Source organism: Trichosurus vulpecula, chromosome 4 (genome assembly GCF_011100635.1).
Source record: "Trichosurus vulpecula isolate mTriVul1 chromosome 4, mTriVul1.pri, whole genome shotgun sequence".
Classification (NCBI taxonomy): domain Eukaryota; kingdom Metazoa; phylum Chordata; class Mammalia; order Diprotodontia; family Phalangeridae; genus Trichosurus; species Trichosurus vulpecula.
In genome coordinates, this window is record NC_050576.1 from 61,401,914 (window position 1) to 61,421,175 (window position 19,262).

The 19,262-nt window shown below is 41.6% G+C and overlaps 1 protein-coding gene across 1 annotated transcript in view; it reads right to left on the reverse strand.

Moving 5' to 3' along the window:
* The window catches only part of GPR161 (G protein-coupled receptor 161), a 46,186-nt gene that overhangs the window by 25,577 nt on the left and 1,347 nt on the right, over window positions 1–19,262 (reverse strand). The window contains exon 2 of the mRNA XM_036756428.1: window positions 280–697. Coding sequence (XP_036612323.1) covers window positions 280–662 — 383 coding nt within the window. The 5' untranslated portion in view covers window positions 663–697. The remainder of the gene's footprint in view (window positions 1–279; window positions 698–19,262) is intronic.

A 19,262-nucleotide genomic window follows, 5' to 3' on the forward strand; every position in this document is an offset into this window, starting at 1 on the left:
GTGTCTGGGAAGCAGGCCACCTAGAAACTGCCCCTAACTAGTTACGAGACCTCAAGCCTCAGTTTCTTCATCTGCAAAAGGAGAATTGGACTGGATCATCTTCAACTTCCCTCCTAGTTAGATAATAACTACTTGGCAAGCGTTTACCATGTGTCAGGCACCGTGCTAAACACCAGGGATACAAAGAAAGGCAGAAACGTGGTCTCTGTTCTCAAGGAGGTCATGTTCCAGCTCTCAAATTATAACAATCCTATGATTACAAACATGGGGTGGACTTACCGGTCAATAGCAATGACGCCCAGGGTAAGCATGCTGGCAGAGCTGATCAGCAGATACAGGAGAGCAGAGAAGTTGCACCAGACCACCCCAAATATCCATTCCCGTCGGATGGAGCTCGTCGCCACAAAGGGTAACACCAGCACAGACAGCAAGAAGTTTGACAGGGTCAGGCTGAAGACAAACTTGTTACTAAGCGTCAGGAGATAGGACTTCTTGTACAGGGTGAACACTATCACCGAGTTACCCAGGCAGACGAAGATGGCGATGATGATGATGGCAACAGACTCAGTGATGGTGACTGCCCCGTCATCTCCCTCTGGGCTTGGGAGGTTGGCCAGTTCCTTCCCTTGGCTGAGAGAGGAGTTGATGCTCATGGTCAGCATGCCGTGTGGTAGAGCAGGCAGAACATGGTGGTTGGCTAGAACACCAAAGGGATGGCAGAGGGGAGGAGAGAGAAGAGGAAGGGGAAGAGAGAAAAAAGGGGGCAAAAGAGAGGGAACAGAGTTTGAGATGAAGGGAGCAGGGAAGAGAAAGAAAAGAAAGAGGGTGGGGAGATGGGGAAAGAGAAATGTGTGTGTGTGTGTGTGTGTGAGAGAGAGAGAGAGACAGAGAGAGAGAGAAGAAAAAAGGAGGAGTAGGAGGAGCAGGAAGAGGAGGAGGAGCAGGAAGAGGAGGAGGAGCAGGAGGAGGAGGAGAAGAAGGAGAAGAAGGAAAAGGAGGAGGAGGGAGAGGGAGAGAAAGAGAGAAGAGAGAGAGGGAAAAGAGGAAGAGAATATGAATACATTGGATGATAGACTCTCAGAGTTGGGATACTCCAGAGATCATCTAATCTAACCTCCCACCTAATGCCTCTTGCTCAAAACAGGCAGCTCTTCGGTCCCAAACCCAGAGGGCTATATTCCAGTTTCTCTAGAGCTTTTCCCCCAAGGGACCCAAAGCACATCTAATCCAGGAACAGGACATCCCAGTAGAAAAGGGCACTAGCCTTAGAGTCAGAGAATAAATATTTACACTCAGTTGTGTCACTGATGTCCAAGGCTTCTAGCTCTCCTTCCTTACTAGCCTACAGAAGTACCAAGAGAGATAAATGGAGTGAAGTCTGAAATTTTATCAGGTTCTTGAGGGAAGATTCAATGTAAGTATTATTAGCATTAACTAACTTCTATAGAACCCTTGTTAGAGAGGGTGGGATCATCAAATTATAAAATCAGTTTTAGTCAGTTAACAAGCATATATTAAGCATCACGCTACGCTCTGTGCTAAGCATTGGGGATAAGAAAAAAGGCAAAAAATAGTCCCTCCTCTCAAGGAGCTCACCGTATGAGGAAGACAACATGAAACAAGTATATATGAATACATGCATATAAACATACATGCACATATGTGTGTATGTAATGATAAATTGGAGGTAGTATCAGAGGACAGGCACTCAGATTAAGAAGGTCTTAGAAAACTTTTATAAGCCTTAAAGGAAGTCAGAAGGCAAAGCTGAGGAGGGAGAAATTCCATGCATGGGGGATAGCCAGCTAAAATGTACAGAGTCAGGAGATGGATTGTCTTTTGTGAGGAAAAGCAAAGAGACCAGTGTCCCCATATTGCAGAGCATATGGAGGGGAGTAAGGTGGAAGGAAATTGGAAGGGTAGGAAGGGACCAATTTATGAAGGGCTTTCAAAGCCAAAGACTTCATATTTGATCTTGGAGGTAAGACAGAGTCACTGGAGTTTTTCAAACGGGCAGACTCTTTCCTGAGCAGTCAGCATGGGGCCTGTGGTCCTATTTCTCATAAGATGTAGTCCCTCCCATATAAAATGGAAAGAACACCACCAACAAAACAATCCAAACTGGATGCTGTGAAATTATGATGAGCAAGCTTGGCCCCAAAGAAGAGATACTAGAAGATGCCCCCTCAATTTCTTTGCAAAGGTGGGGGACTATGGGCATGGAACACTGCATTCAGTGTCATGCTTTTTTGACATGTGGGTTAGTTTTGCTGAGCTGATTTTTTTTTCTTCTTTGCTGTAAGAAATGGCTTTATGGGGGAGGGGATAATTGGAAAATGTAAGTGATATAAAAACTAAAGACATCAATGAAATTTTATTTTTTAAAAGATGAAGTTTCTACCAAGTGAGGTCAGTCCAGATCAATGATGACTATTCTTCTTATTATAGCATTTCCACAGCAATTTAAGGGTTGTGAAACAGCTTACACAAATTCTTTCATTTAATCCTGACAACCATCCTGTAAGCTAGGTGCTATTATGTTCTCCATTTCTGCAGATGAGGAATCTGAGTCTGAAAGAGGTTAAAGTGCCTTACTCAGAGTCACCGAGGTGGGAAATGTCTGAGGCAGGATTCAAACTCAGGTCTTCCTATCTCCAAGTCCAACACAGTATCCACTGTGTTAATCTAGCTGCCTTGGCCAGATCTCAAAGTTCTTAATATGAAAATTTTGTGAAAAGACAAAACCAAAAAAAAAAACCCTAATGGTTTTCCAGTAAATAGACCACATCATCCACCTAAAAGAACACAGAAGTCACCGGACAAACATCATCAAGAAAGAATAGAACTAAAACTGCTTTTATGAAATAATCCATAAAGAATCTTAGGATTTAGAAGAGGTCACAAAGGGTATCTCATCTAACTTCCCCCTGCAAATCTTTTTACAACATCCCTAACAGATGCGCGTTCAGCCTCTGTTTGAACACATACAGTGATGAGGAAACTCAGTGCTAGCAAAGTAACTCAATCCACTTACAAGCAGCTCTGATTGTTAGAAAGTTCTTCCTCACAGTGAGTCAAAATCTGTCTTCTGCTCCGTAATTTCTACCCACTGGTCCTTGAGCTACCTCCCAGTAGAATATCACATGGCAAATTTTTCTTTCACATAACAACCCTTCAAATATCTGAAGTCACTTCATCTTACTGTGCCTCAGTTTCTTTACCTGAAAATGAGGTTCTTATAAGGATCAAATGAGATAAATTATGTAAGGTACTCTGTGAATTTTAATGCACTATATAAATGCTAGCTATTACTTTTATTATCATACCCACTCCTAACCTTTTTCTTTTTTAGGTAAAAATTCCAAATTGCTTCACCTGATTCTTGTGGTAGTTTTCAGATCCCTAACCATTTTGTTTGACCTCTTTTAAATGAATTCCACATTTCCAATATCCCTCCCCGTGGAATCTGTGGAAACATTAGAATGGGACTATTCCCTCTCTTTGTTTTTGGTTTTTGGGTTGGTTTTTTTTTTTTGGAAGGGGGAAGGCAGGGCAATTGGGGTTAAGTGGCTTGCCCAAGGTCACACAGTATGTAGAGTGTCTGAGGCAGGATTTGAACTCAGGTCCTCCTGACTCCAGGACTGGTGCTCTACTCACTGCACCACCTAGCTGCCCCTATTCCCTCTCTTTATTCAGTACTATACTATATTAAAGCAACCCAACATGATAATATACGCAGCTTGGTATAGTGAATATGCCAGGAAGACCACAAACCAGACTCTGACCCTGGGTAAGTCACTAAAGCATTATGTGCCTTTGACTTGGTAGAACTTACCTGAGCTCCAGACTAGTTGCATTGCTATACTGAGTTCACCATCCCACCTCCATGTATTAACACTGTCACATTGTTGGCTCATACTGCCCTCATGCTCCACCAGCATGTTCACCCAGGCCTTTTTCACATGAATTACTGCTAAGCCAGGTCTCCACAATCTTGAACTTGTGGAAATGATTTTTTGAACCAATTTGCAGGACTTCGATGAATGAATTGTTAGGTCAATGTTGTTCTCTTTAAAGCAGTCACCTTGGAAGGCTACATCCTTATTTGGGATCTCTCTTGGAATTTTGCACCACATTCTTCTGACTCGCTTCAATGGTGGGAAATCATTGCCCTTTGAGGGTGGGTTTGATTTTTTTGGAAAAAGCTAAAAGTCATTTGGCCAAGTCTAATGAATGAGGTGGTTGATTATTCCTGTGAATTTTCAGCTTTTTAGATCTGGCTCATGTTTCCAGTTAGTTGAAATATTTCCCAGTCTTGATTCTGTCATCTGGTGGCATATTAGCAATTCCTCCCCAATCTGCAAATGTTATAATCATGCCTTCTATGTCTATGCCTTTGTAAGGAAACTTGCAATTTATGTGAAATATCAAAAGGAAATTATCAACTCATGCCAGAAATCAAAGTTTCTTAATCAGCACAGAATATACATACACACACACACACCCACTTGCGTCAGAAAAATTTTTATAATACGGAGATGCCAAGCATTGTAACTTTACAATATAAATATTGATACTAAAAGACATTGGCCCTTAGACTAAGAGTGCATCCATACAGACCACACTCCTGGGCAAGGTGAGTCAAACTACCATATGATGGCTTGCTGGCCTCATTTCCAATCACAGCAGTGATGAAGGACCTGGCCAACAAGGCAGGGGAGGCAATCAGTCACCTGGGAAATGTGAAGTGTCTGTTGCTGCCAATGGGGAGCAAGGGAGACACAAGCCCCAGCAAATCCCCCAGGGGTGTATCTCAAAGAACAAGGAGAGCTGGGAATTGGAATGCTCTAATCAGGTGTACGCCTCTTGGCTCTCTGCCAACAATGCCCTGAAAGCTGCCAAGCCAGAGTCTTTTGAAAGGAAGCAAATTCACGTTGTGACTCACATCACTTTACTGAGCTATTTGGATTCAAGGAGAGAGCACAGTCTTCTAAAACACCCACACTCATTTCCATACCACCTTACTGAAATCAACATTCTATAATGTTGATTCGATTATGCTAGTTCTAACAACTAATGACTGATTTTTTTCAAAAGTTTAAGCCATTCTTTATTTCTATAAACACTTTTTTCTAACGGAATTTCTTTAAAGTCTTAAGTGTATCCTTGGCATCCAGATAGTTTATGTATTTTATAATTATTTCCAAAATGTGACTAATTTTTTAAACTGAGCATCCCATCCAAAAGAACACTGTCCCTCTTTAAAGTCATCACCTTCAGAGGTTACACACTGATTGGGGTTCTCCTTTTGAACCCTACAGCACCTTCTTTCAAATTGCTCAATGGTGAGAAATCTTGGTCCTTTTGAAGATGGTCATGATTTTCTGGGAACAGCCAAAAGTCACTCAGCCAAGTCTAATGAATGAGGGGGGTGATTGAGCCAAGCAATACTGTTTTGGGTCAAAAACAAGGAATGCTTATGAAGTAATGAGGTTAGTTTTCTTGTGTGGCTCAAAAACTGTCTCATCCAAAAATGATTAGAGGAAGGGCAGCATCCTTGGAATAAACTTAGAGCCTCCCAAGGGGACATCTTGGAAGGAAAACATGCGCCTGAACGTGTAAGTTCCAGCAGGTTTCCTTTTAAAAATTCTCATTACTTTACGGAGGCACTAGGCATTCCATCTGGAAATGCTTCATCAGACTTGACTCACCATGGTCTTGGAGGTAAGAATCAACAAATGCCTGAGAAATATGCCTGCATTTTGGTAGAGAGTTAATAAACATGTCTGTATTTTGGTAGGGAGTCTGGGAATAAGTATATGTAGATTATACCAGGGAAAAACTGGACAGAAAACATTGTAATTAACTGGGTAATGGCTGAAAAAATTGTGGGACCTTTTAAGTTTGTAAAATGCTCTTTATATATCATCTCATTTCAGAATATATACTGTTGCATCATAAAAAATCCAATATGAGGAATTTCAGAGCCATATGGAAAGGCTCACATGAACTGGTGAGTAAGAAATCACTACAATTACATCCACAAAAACAAAAGTGAAACAAAATCTAACTTGCATTAAATTAAGATCAATTCAATACCAAAGACAGGTTGACAACATGCCTCTCGCCTGCAGAAAGAAGTGGGGTGGGGGGGGGGGGTGGCAACAGCTGCAGAATGCCGCATGTGCTGGTGGATGTGCTTACTAGATCTGAAGGCCTTGCCTAGCTGGTTTGTTTTTTGTTCATAAGGAAGATTCTCTCTGTGTGTGTGTGTGTGTGTGTGTGTGTGTGTGTGTGTGTGTGTGTACATCAGGTCCTGTTTTTCTTTCCCACGCCCCAGACCTACTCAGTCTGGTTGGTCTCAGCACCTGTCCTCACTGGGTTCTTTTATCCTGCTTAGAGTCTGGCCTCACTCCTAGGGCACTTTTTCCTGCTTGGCCCTCTCAGTTTCTCTCCTTCTAGACCCTGCCTGCTTTTCTAGACCACAGTTTAAGAAGCGCTAAAAGGGTCATGAGTGGAAAAAGATTAAGGAGCCCTGTTTCTAGACTTAGGCCAAAAACTTAAGTAGTCTTTTAGCCCTAGACTCCATCTACTTTCTTGTCAGAGAAATTCGCCATTTCTGTCTGAGAGAGATGAAAATGAAAAAAGAGATATAGAGTTGTTGCCTCAGTCCCTACAGTCCTGTCATCACGTGGGGCCATTTAACTCTTGATGTCTTGCCCTGTTCCTTCATCCTTCTGTTTTATTCCCCAAAAACAGAACATTGGAGCCTTACTACAGGGCTGTCTTTTGGGTACATCCCTGGTGAGGCCTAAGGTTAACCTCCTAGGGCTCTAGTATCTTCATCTATAAAATTAGGGGGTTGGACAAGGTGGCCAGTGTGGTCCTTTCTGGCCCCAAGTTCTATGAGCTTATGTTGGGGAGTAGTCAGACATAAAGGTACTTTTGGATTCTCGAAACCTAAACATCTGTGAATATATGATCATAAAATCTCAGGATTTTGAGCAGGAAGAGATCATGAACATGACTGAGGTCTAACTCTATAGTTTTACAGATGAAAAAAACTAAGGCCCATAGAGGTTAAGCAATCTGCCCATACCAACAGAAGCGCTAGATAGGAGATGCAGAATTTGAACCCACATCTTCTGACTCTAGATCCAGGGCTCTTGACAATGCATATAGGATTCAAGACAAATCTGCTTATACAAAATTTTGCCCTACAGCCAACTGTCAGTAAATATTTATTAACACCTACTATGTGCCATTCATTGTGCTATGTACCATATTAATAGAGTTCAAAATATTAAATGAGGTTGAAAAAACAAACCATTTCACACCTCAATGGCCTACCCTAGAGCAAAATTTGCATTTTTCTTAAGCAAGGAAGGTTGGCAAACCTTATATTTCAAGAGGAGCCTCCCCCCCACCAAATTAAAATTCCTGGGGAGCTCGGTACCTGGAGTGACTCTTTTAAAGGGAATTCATATTTGCACTTCCAAAGACTGGCACACAAAATAAGAGGGGAGGAAAAAACCAAACCTATTTGAGAGGAAACAACCTTAAGACCACATCAAATAAATAGGGTGGGTCTGGTACATCATTGTGATGTTATTTGGCAGTGCTCTCTGGGGCTTTTCATCCTAACAGCTCAAAGCATTTTTGAAACTTCAAGTAATAACATCTCCCCAGGGCAACCACGATAGATTCACAGGATTTAGGACCTAGAAGGGGTAAAAAAAGAGATCCTCAAAGGCCAAGGCTTCATTTTACAGACAAGAAAAATGACGCTAAGAGATATTCAAGTCATTAGCTCAGCGCTACCCAGCTAGTTAGAGGCAGAGCTGGGACCAGAATGCAAGTCTCCTTTTTCCCAGCTCGGTGAGCTTTCTCTTTAGCCCTTACTGCCTGCTTCACAAATAGAGAAACGGAGGGAGAGAAACATTTCCTCAGGCCACACAAGGAGTCAGGAAGGGAGCCAGCACATGATCCCAGAATCCTTAGCTCTCAGCAAGTACTCAAAACAGTTGCCAAGGCTCCCTACCCAGCAGTCACTTCCAAGCTGTTCCCACAAAGAAATGACTGGTATGAACATGAGCTCGATTACTCTCCAAGCATAGAGCCCTAGAGACGGAAGGGGCCCCATACACAAAGCTGGAAGACCCCTAACTACCTACTCCCAGAGTCTGCTAATTCAACAAAGGGTATTTGTAAGTGGTCCCTCCCAAAAAATTCCTAAGGTAGCAGTAAACATAACATTTACAAACAAGAATCATTTCAGCAAAACCCTCTCCATCTACAGGAGGTTCCTACTTGGGGCTCTGTTTTTCATAAAGACAAAGCAAAAGGAAATAAATGGAGAACAAGCTAATCATAGCAAGGGAATCAGTATTCGACCCTTTCCAGCTCCTTCTTTTTCCTTTCTCTTAAAAATCCCTTAAGTTTTTCTTGCATGGGAGAAGGAGCACCAGAGAGAAAATGTAGAGATCCTGTGGTTGTTTGGGTTTTTTCTGAAGCAAACAGGGAATATAACTTTTGAAATCTTTGTTTGAGGAGACATAAAATTTCTAGGGAAGTAAAATCAAAATCTAAGTATCTTATTAGGTCACGGTCCCTTGGCCATATTTCTAAGTGATATTTCACTTGATAGTCTGACAATTTAAGTGGGGGGAGGAGCCTCAGGAAGTAATCGACAATGAATATATTCTGCTGATTTCACTAATTCAGCTAAGTCTCATTTTAAACCATTGACTGGGAAGACTTGAGAGACCTTAAGCTATCTTTTCCAGTTAATTTAAATCAGACTTGGAAATAACCTTTTTATTCAGTACTTCCTGAGAGCAAGGAAAAACTTTCCGTCCACCAGTGCTGAAAGAATTCTGTCTTTATTTCACTATATGGGAGAAGAAATGAGCTGTTTAAAAAATGCAGACTGATTAATAATGCATATTAGGGAGACTCAGATCAGAGTTGTGGAGATTGCCTTATAGGAAGAACCTCTAGTAAATTACCTTTCCCTCCTAAATCACCTGGGTACTTTTACTAGGAGGTAAAGGTAAGATCATGTCTTCCACAAAATGCTCCTAGATACTACTCTCAGAGCCTCAGCTAGGTGCACCACTGATCCAACTGTAATGAAAAAAAGGACCTGGAGGCTTGGCATTCGGATGGAGCCACTGGCTCTCACAATTGCTAAATTTTCAGTCTAAATATTTACACCTAGGAAATTGGCAAATGCTACAAATCAGAGCTTGGTTTATTGTTTTGTTGATTGTCTAGTCTTTAAGAAAATGTTAATAATGCAGACTGGGGGCCGTCTCCAGTCATCCTGATCTTGCCACTGGATTCAGATGGCTCTGGAGGAAAAAGTGAGGCTGGTGACCTTGCACAGCCCTCCCTCACTTAAATCCAGTCCAATACGGCATCATCTTCCTGATGTTATGGTCCTCTTTGAGAATGAAGGACAAACAACAGCAACAATGATGCAGATTTAACTTAAAAGTGTGTTGTGTGTACATTTGTTTTCTTCTTTACCCCAGAGAACAGGAGCTGCTTGTTAAACATTTATCAGCACCCCACAGAGTCTAGTCCTATCTCTATCACTAGCCAATTGTACAACTGGAAGTTGAGACCTATTTATTAGCAGTTTCTTCAGCTCTCCAAGGGGGATCAAACTATATCTGCCTTCCTTTTTTTTGAGGAATAAATGAGATAAATGATGCAAAAACACTTCAAAAGATATACTCTTCTTATGTGATATATTGCCTTGTATCAATTTCTTCTCTTTTTCCCTTTCCACTCTGGCTCTCCATTACTTTCAGCCCTGAAGGCAAGTCATCAGTGGAGCCCAGCTAAATTATTATCAACTTATATCCTTGGAAAACACAGGATCATCGAGATGAAAGGAACTTTAGAAATCATCTAGTCCCACTACCCCACCCTGATGTCCAATGCAGGAATCCCCTGTATGGCACCTGAAAATTTCATCAAGAAGTTTTTGTTGTAATACTACCACTAACAGGAAGCTCCCTACAAGAGAACTCATTCCATTTTTTGGATAGCTCAAATTGCTAGAAAGCTTTTCCTTTAAGTTCAGTTGGTCTGTCAATAAACAGTTATTAAGTACCTACTATGCGCCAGGTGCTTGCTACTACTGGGGATATGAAAAGATGCAAAAGACAGTGCTTGCCCTCAAAGGGCTCATGATCTAATGGGGAAAACAGCAAGCAAACAATAGGTACAAATAAGCCAGATACAGGATAAATTTGTAATAATTAACAGAGAGAAGGCACTGGAATTAAGAGGGGTTGGTGAAGGTTTCCTGCAGAAGACAGGATTTTAGTTGGGACTTAAAGGAAGCCAGGATTAAACCAAAATCTGCTCTTCTGAAATTTCTAATTACTGATCTTGAGTCTGTCCTCTGGAGACATACAGGTGAACATTAATTTCTTCACCTCACCACAATGGCCCTTCAGATATATATGGAAGACTGTGATTGTATTGCTTTCCGCCCCCCCCCCCCCAAGTCTTCTCTTCTCATTCACTGTTCCTCTTATGACAACCTTCCAAGCAAAAGCAAATGCTATTTCCTCCATAAAGCCTTCCTTGATCATCATCCCCAACCACAAGTGACATTTCCTTTCCTTCTGCTGAATTAATAAAGTACTTTGTATCTACTGCCTAGTTACTTGAGCACATTTCTTATCTCTCCTACAAGATTGCTAACTTTTTGAGGATGGCAAACATGTATTATTAATCTCTGTAGCTCTCAATCCGTCCTGCACATAGTAGGTACTCAGCAAATATTTGTAGAATGCATGAACACGACATCGTTTCCAGATCTTTCAACGTTCTGACTGCCCTCCTCTCAACACATTTCGATTTGCCAACATCTCCCTTAAAATATGATGCCACAAATGGCACATAGCACCCTACATGTGCCCTTATGGTCACAGAACGTAGTGGGATATTACATTCCTCTTTCTAGATGCTATGCTTCTATTATTTTGTTCAATTTATCTCACAATTCCAGCCTACTGCAACTTTTCTGGATATGGAAGATCCACATCATAGATCTAGAGCTGGAAAAGGCCTTTAAAGCCATCTAGTCCATCCCATTTTACAGATAAAGAAACTAAGGCCCAGAGATGTAAAGTGACAGGTTGTAGAGACAAGATTCTCTGACTCCTCTGATTCCAATCCAGGACTTTTTCCTCAGAACCACACTGCCTCAGTCATCTAGTAGATAAGTGATTCCTCCTAGCTTTATTCCAACTACCTTTCTGAGGTCTTAATTCAAGAAAAAGACAAGGCCAAGGTCAGAGGTTTAAAGCAAGTGCTAGAGATTTTTCTCTCAGTTGACAACACGACATTAATCAATACGTTGTGGATCATTCAGATAATGTGTCTACCTAAATGCACCAAAGCCTAGTGATGAATCTTGGTCAAGTTGGGCTAGGTGGCTGCTGAGATTCCTTCCAGCTCCAAGATTCTGTGAACCCAATCCACATCTCTCAAATATTGTCCCCAAAGATATAATCGGAGACCTTCTCAAATGCCTTGGCTGAAATTCAAAGATAGCACGTCTACAGGATTTCTCTGATGTTACAGGCTAGTAATCTTATTCTGAAACAGGAGTTCTTCACCTTTTTTCCTGAAATGTGTTTTGGACCCCTTTGGCAGGCAGACAGGTAAAGGCTACAACCTCCTCAGAATTATGTTTTTAAATGAATAACATAAAATACATAGAACTACAAATGTAATTGGTTACAATGTAATTGGTTTACATTGAAATATAGTTACAGTGAAATACAGTTATCAAAATATTTTTCAAAAACTAAGTTCGTAGATTCCAGATTAAGAATCCTACCAAAATACAGGACCATAAACATTATTCTCAAATTGGTCTGGTGGGGAGGAGGGTCAGAGGAGGGACAGAATAATGAAATGGATGAAGCAGACGAATAGTTGAAAGACTGATGGATTTGGAGTCAGAGACCTACGGTTGAATTGTAGGTCAGCCACTTAGTACCTGAATGACAAATCACTTATAACCTCTCTGTACATCAGTTTCCTCACCTGTGAAATTCCTCACCTGGACAGCCTCCAAGGTCCTTTCCAACTCTACAGTCTCATGATCCTAATCCTGTAATCATAAGAAATATCAAGAAGGTTGACCTCCAAAAGTCCCTACCAAGCCTCCACCTCTGATCCTATAGCCATCTCTATTGTTTGCCCTGAATGAATTGTTCCTCACCTTGTTCAAAGGCAGTAGTTAGTCCCAAGGCTGTTCTGCTGACGAGTTATGATGCTTCCCCCAATGTTCTGTGACTCTCAAAGTATCATGTTCCCTTAACCTCTCTCCCCCTCAGGTTCCTCACCTATAAAATGAACGGAGGAATATTTATGTTACCTACTTCACCGAGTTGTATGGAAAGCCCTTCACTATAAAAATGGTGCTGTTCAAGAAAGAACAAATTTTCTTAAGAAACAATTTCTTTTTCCCTACTTTGCTATAGAGAAAATGGACTTTGGGAACACTTGGGCACTGGAAAAAGGTGGACTCTGAGGACTAGACTGTAGGTGGAATACGGACAGGCTAAACAATTCCTTTTCCCACACCACCTCATTCAAGCTTTAAAAGACTCCTTTTTGTTTTCCCCCAAGCTTTCCGCAGTCAAAACCAATGGGAGAAGTATTAGTTTCAGTTCTCCCAGAAAACCACACAGGGGAGATTCTCAGGCCTCATGAAAAAAGGTGTGAGGAAAAGAGGCTTAGAAAAGCAGAGCAGTCAGGCTTCCACCATGGTCTTCCTGGGAGGCTCTGGAATCTTTGTGATTTTTATTTCCTTCCCCCATGACTCCTCTGGGGTAAAGGGGGAAAAATACCCTCCAACTTTTTACAACCCAGCACAATGAGAAGACAGCTCAGTGCCTGGCCTGTAGCCTTGCTCCCCTGGGCTGTGAGTGCCAAGTCCCTCAAGCAAAGCAGATCAGGTGAGGTCAGGGCCCAGAAGAGGTTGAATTCTGTCTACCTTTCCCAGCTGAAAGAACTGGTGGTGGGAATTCAATTGGCAGCCTGCCCCTGGAGCTAAGGATGAACTGTTTTCATGCCTGGTGCTAGCAAAGGCTACCCTGTTGGGTAGGCTTTGCACCACAGGCAGCTTCCCACCAGATGCAGGAGGGGAGGTGGGCAGGGTTACTGAAAGCTATAGTTCTGCTAATGACTGAGGACTAAGAAGTAATATCAACCTCTTTGCTTCATGACATCATGACTCATACATGTGATGGCACCCAAGTCCCTTTCAGCTGGGCAAATAGGAGATCCACAGAAGATACAAGGACTGGGTTAGAAAGGGAGAAGGTCGACTCTGTGCTTATTGGGCAAAGGGATGGCTCTATTATGCCACAATATACTTTAAAGCTGCATCATGGGCTAATTACTTTTTCCTGGACACACTGCAATGATGTCCTTATATAGAAGATGCATGAATGAAATATCCTAAGCCATGGCGTGACCTTGCCTCAGGAGCTGGATTACAAAATGAAAAGGTAATTTCTTCCCCATTAACACAATTAATTCGTCCTCTTGGTTCTATTTGTATAATTCTCCTTCAGACAATTTTTAAACTAAAATTTTCCATACCATTTCTCGAAGTCTTCTCTTTCCTTTTGCTTTTCACTCCATAATACTCTGTCTTTTCACTCCATTCTACACCTACCTCCTCCCCCTCCCCTTTCCACCAGAAATAAACAGTGGAAAAGTAAGACCCAAAGGACCAAGGGAAAGGAAAAGGACCCAAGTGAGAGACACTGGAAAATTTTGCTGGCCACAGTCCAGAGAAGAAACATACCTAACTTGTGCCTCTTCCTTCATCGCCCTCATGCCTCTAGACTAATCCTCAAATCCACTGACAATCTAAAAACCTTTTGCATAGACTACAAACCAATGATTCAGTCATCAACGTCTCTGGGAAGGACTGAAGCTCAAGGCCAAGGGATCTTGATCTCACAAGCAAAGACCAGTCTCTATGGCCATATTGGCTGACAACTGAATGATGAATGGTATAAGTCCTTGGGATAGTTGCAGGAGAGTCTATCAATGCACTAAGGGATTCCTAGAGATGAGACTCTTCCCTGCTCAGAGCAAGTCACCCCACAATAAACCAGGGGCAGTCACACCATCAAAATTCCCATCACCCCAGTCAAAAATCCAAACAAGCCAAATGATACATAAGCTCAATTCAGGGAATATGTTGACATACAGTTATGGTTTCCTTTCAAAATTGTTAGAAAATCCATATATTTGGTTCTCATTTGAAATTTTTTTTTCTTTTGGCAGGGAAAAATATAGAATGCTTTGCACATAGTAGGCATTTCAAGAGCTATTCGTAGAATGAATGAATGAGTTCTGAGTTAGGCAGATGAGTGTGGTTCATTCCACTTGGAGCCTTTCCTGATTCCTCCATCTCTCTCAACAACCCTCAACCAGTTGCCAAGTGCTGTTCATAAGATGTCCGGTTTAGAGCTGGAAGAGACCTTAGAGGCCATTGAGTCCAACCTCCTTATCTTACAAAAGAGGAAACTAAGGAATAGAAAAGTTAAGTGATTTACCCATGGTCTGTTAATTCTACCTCTGAAATACCTAGAGCATACATTTCCCCTACTTCCAATATCATCACCTTCCTTGCTCAGGTGTGTGTATTATCTTTCACCCAGACTAGCAATTCTCAAAGTATAGTCTAGAGACCCTTAAGGTTCCCTAAGACTTTTTCAGGGGACCTGCAAGGTCAAAAACCATTTTTCACAACACTACTAAGACATCTTAATTTCTAACATGGTAAATATCAGTAGATATGACCCACATAAACAGAAACTCTGAGGTCCTCAATAATTTTTAAGAGTCTAAAGAAGTCCTGAATCTAAAATGTTTGAGAACCACTGATTTAGGCTATTTCCTAGCCAGTCTTTCAATTCCTCCCCCCTACAATTCATCCTTCACTTCACTAGGAAAATTATCTTTTTTATTTATAGGCCTGATAGCATCACCCCCTTATTCTAAAACCCTCCGGATCTTCCCAATTCCAACCAAATAAAAATGTCAACTCTTAGCCCACTATCTGAGGTCTTCCAAAATTAGAATCCAACCTTATTTTCCAGTCTACTGGGTTTCCCACTACTTCCCTTTATGTACTATATGCTTCAGCAGAACTGGACTATTGAGCTTATCTTCTCTTCATGCCTTTGCTCACATCACCCATGCTCAGAATGGACATCCTACCGCACAGTTTACACCTACTGAAATCCATCCACTCATTCAAGACCCAACTCCAATACCATCTCCTCCATGAAACTCTCTCAGTTATGCTCAGCTGGGATGATCTCTCTTGCTACTTGAATCTCTCAGGCTGCTCTGTTTGGCCGCTTCCCACTTAGCACATTTTCATGCTTATATTATAGTTATTTGTATACATCTCACCTTCTACTAGATTATAAGCAACTTGAGGGAAAACTGTCATTTTTCATCTTGTTATTCTCTGCACCTAGCACAGTACACTACACATAGCAGGCACTTAACGCTTATTGAATTGGACTGAATTCCAGACTGGAGTTCATAGTTTGGTATAGTTCAGATCTAAAGTAAGGATTTGAATAGGAATGTCCTCTTACTCAGAAGGGCCCTCTTTCTCACTCTTATAGCTAGACTGGGAGCTGGAGAAGAAGCAAGAATGGAGACATTTCCTACTAACCAACTTCTTCAACGAATGGTAAGAACTTTGGTGCAGCACTCCTGAAGCACGCAAGTTTCTTGAGTGGAACATCAATGAATTCATCTACTGGCTACCTAGCAAAAAACTATCTTATGAGTGACATCAACAGTATTGCCATTTTAGCTAATAAGCAAAGAGCAGGAAACAGAATACTCTGCTGGTGAACATTATCCACCTTCTCTTAGTAATCTCTTCTCTAAGTAATCTCTTACTCTGCATAGGGTGATTAAAAGACAAAAGAAATGACAACAGGCCATCCAACCCAATAGTCTTTTTCTGACAGTGATACCAAAGGGCCATAGCATCCTCATTTGTAAGATGAGGGGACTGGACCAAATGACTTCAAATGTCGCCTCCTCGTCTAAACCCTATGTTGTAACACTTGACTATTCTAACTACCCCTTTGGCATTCAAAGGACCTCTAAAATCTAGCCCTGGCCTAGCTTTTCAACCCAATTTTCTGTTACTCTTCTATAATCCCTTGCTCTGGCCATATTGAAAAACCTATCTCCCAAACACGCCATCCACCTCATCCTCCTGGCCAGGAATGGCCTTATCTCTTTCTCCATATATCTGAATTCTTCAAAATCAGTTCTGCCTCCTCTGTGAAGCCTCCTCTGATCATCATAGCCCACAGCGGCTTCTTCCTCTTCTAAACTCCCACAAGCACTTATTATCTGCATTACTCATTCGATATTATCACACACAGGGTTGCATTATATTATCAGTTACCTTTTTGCATATGCCTTGTTTCATCAACCTGTAAGATCTTTGAAGGCAGGGAACACTTTTTATTTGTTGTTGTTCAGTCATTTTCCAATCGTGCCTGACTCTCCCTGACCCCATTTAGGGTTTTCTTGGCAAAAATACTGGAGTGATTTGCCATTTCCAGCTTCTCCAGCTCATTTTACAGATGAGGAAACTGAGGCCAAAAAGGGTTAAGTGACTTGCCCAGGGTCACACAGCTAGTAAGTGTCTGAGGCCGAATTTGAACTCGTGAAGATGAATCTTTCTGATTCCAAACCCAGTGCTCTATCCACTGCACCATCGAGCTGCCAACCACTTTTTATACATAAATTTAATTCAATAAACATTTAGCAAGTTTCCTGTCTGAGGTAACATGCTAAGAGCTACGGCAATATAGATACAGGTCCTGTTCTCAAAGTGAGGAAGGACTAGTACACAAATAACTAACTGGTCATAGCTACTGAAGACCTGGAAAAAAAGTTCTCATCACCAAAGTTCTTGTCACTGTCAAATCTTGTCACCTCAGAAGTGGCTATGGCTTTATCGACGGAAATGATATGAAAGATGTTTTACCATTTGTTTTGCTATCAGCAAAAGGACCTGAAGGACCAACAGAGCTGAAACCTCCTCTGGATGTTATTTCCCCCCTTAGAATGTGAGCGAGATGAGGAAACTGAGCATCCTGCTAGGGGCAGCTAGGTGGCTTGCTGGATAGAGTGCTGAGCCTGGAGTCAGGAAGACCTGAGTTCAAATCCAGCCTCAGACATGTACTAGTTGTGTGACCCTGGGCAAGTCACTTAACCCTAATTGTTCCCCCCCCCCAAAATAAGAATGTAAACTCTCTCCAGCTCTTAGCATAGAGCACTGTATAGAGTAAACACTTATAAAGGTTTTTACCACCATGCTTTGCATATAATAAACACTGAATAAATGTTTGTTTTAATTTATTCAAATATAAGAAAAAGGAAAATAAAATAAATGTAAAGGAATGGGCTGCAGGCAATTGCTATAATAAATGAGGTAGTAAAGAGTACTTTCATCTAGGGAAGGCATAGAAGGCCTCCTATTAGGGGATAGCATATGTGTGGAACTTAGGACATTTGATTCAGGGAAATGGCAGCAGGAAATGAGTTCCTTTCATATAGAGTATCTAAAAAGGCACAGACAGAAAGTAGGCTAGGTTGGCTTGGACACAGAATATGTGAAGGGGAATAGGAAATCAGTTTGGAAAAGTTACTTAGAGCCAGGCTCCCAAGGCCACTGAAAAATGGGTGAGGAGCTGCCATTTCATTCTGGTGGCAGTGGAAGTCACTAAAGTTTCTGTGTTTATGAAGAACATCATCAGAGCAGCACATTAGCAAGATTACTCAGACATCGAGGCAAAGCACAGATTAGAGAAGGGCTAGACTCTTGGCAAGAAGAGTAGGTAGGAGGTTATTACAATAGTCTAGATGAGAAAAGATGAAAGTCTGAACTCGAGCAGTTGCAGTAGGAGTGGAAAGGAGAAAGCAGATGCAAAAGATATTGCAGAGATCAAAAAAGATAGGACTTGGCAACTGATGATGCTGGAGGAGAGAATTCTTTGAATTCTCGTCCAATCAGATCAGAAGTCTCGAGCCAGGTTTCTTATCCCCACTATCAAATGAAAACCCAGCACTTTTCTTTAGACTTAAATTGAAAACTGAATCTGTTTCCTTTGCCTACTGGGCTCTACAGAGAATACAGAAAGAGAATGCTGTCTCCAGGTCCTAGAGTACAGAAAGCTTGTGGAAAGCCAATGGTGGACCACTGCCTGATGTCCTTTTAGGGGTAGGCCAGTGCCAAGAAACTTCAGAAAAGTGCCCTCTCCAGGGAATATGATCTCAAAAATAAATGTGTTTCCCCCTCCTCTCCCTTAGACTGTGAGCTCCTCAAGAGCAGGGACCATATTTTGCCTTTCTTTGTAGTGGGAAGCTAGGCAGTGCAAGGGACAGAGTGCTGGATCTGGAGATAGGACCACTTGAGTTCAAATTCTGTCTAAAAAACTTACTAGCTGTGTGACCCTGGGCAAGTCACTTAAGCCTCTTTGTCTCAGTTTCTTCAACTGTAAAATGTGTTGGAGAAGGAAATGGGAAACCACTCCAGTATCTTCGCCAAGAAAACCCCAAATGGGGTCAGGCAGAATCAGACACAACTGAAACGAAGCAACAACATCGAGAATAATAAATGCTATTGATTGACTGAAACCTCACTTGCCAAGGCCATCGGTAGTCAGATGATGGAATTCTGAAACAACAAGTTCAACTTAAACTGATTTCAATTCTGTGGAACTGATACCCCACTCTTTGATTCACTCATAGCTCCTCCCCTCAAAAATTCAGATCTCATTCTAAAGCTAAAATTAAGTCCCTGAGAGTGACTAGGCAGACTGGCCACAGTGTAGAGAATACTGAATTTGGAGTCAGGAGGCCTGGGTTCCAGTCCCAACTCTGCTTTGTTGTTGTTTAGTTGTGTCTAACTCTACATGACTCAATGAACTTCTTTTGTTCATGGGCTTTTCTTGGCAACGGTACTGGAGTGCTTTGCCAGTTCCTTCTCCAGCATTTTACAGATGAGAAACTGAAAATGATCACATAATAGAACAGCTTTAATCCATTCAAGTCTACTAGATAAGTCATCAAATTAGAGCAGAACCAGATACAATGTGGGTTCCTGAAATGCCACAAAGAACTCATTATCAGTTGGCCTCGTCTATAAGATAGCTCTATGG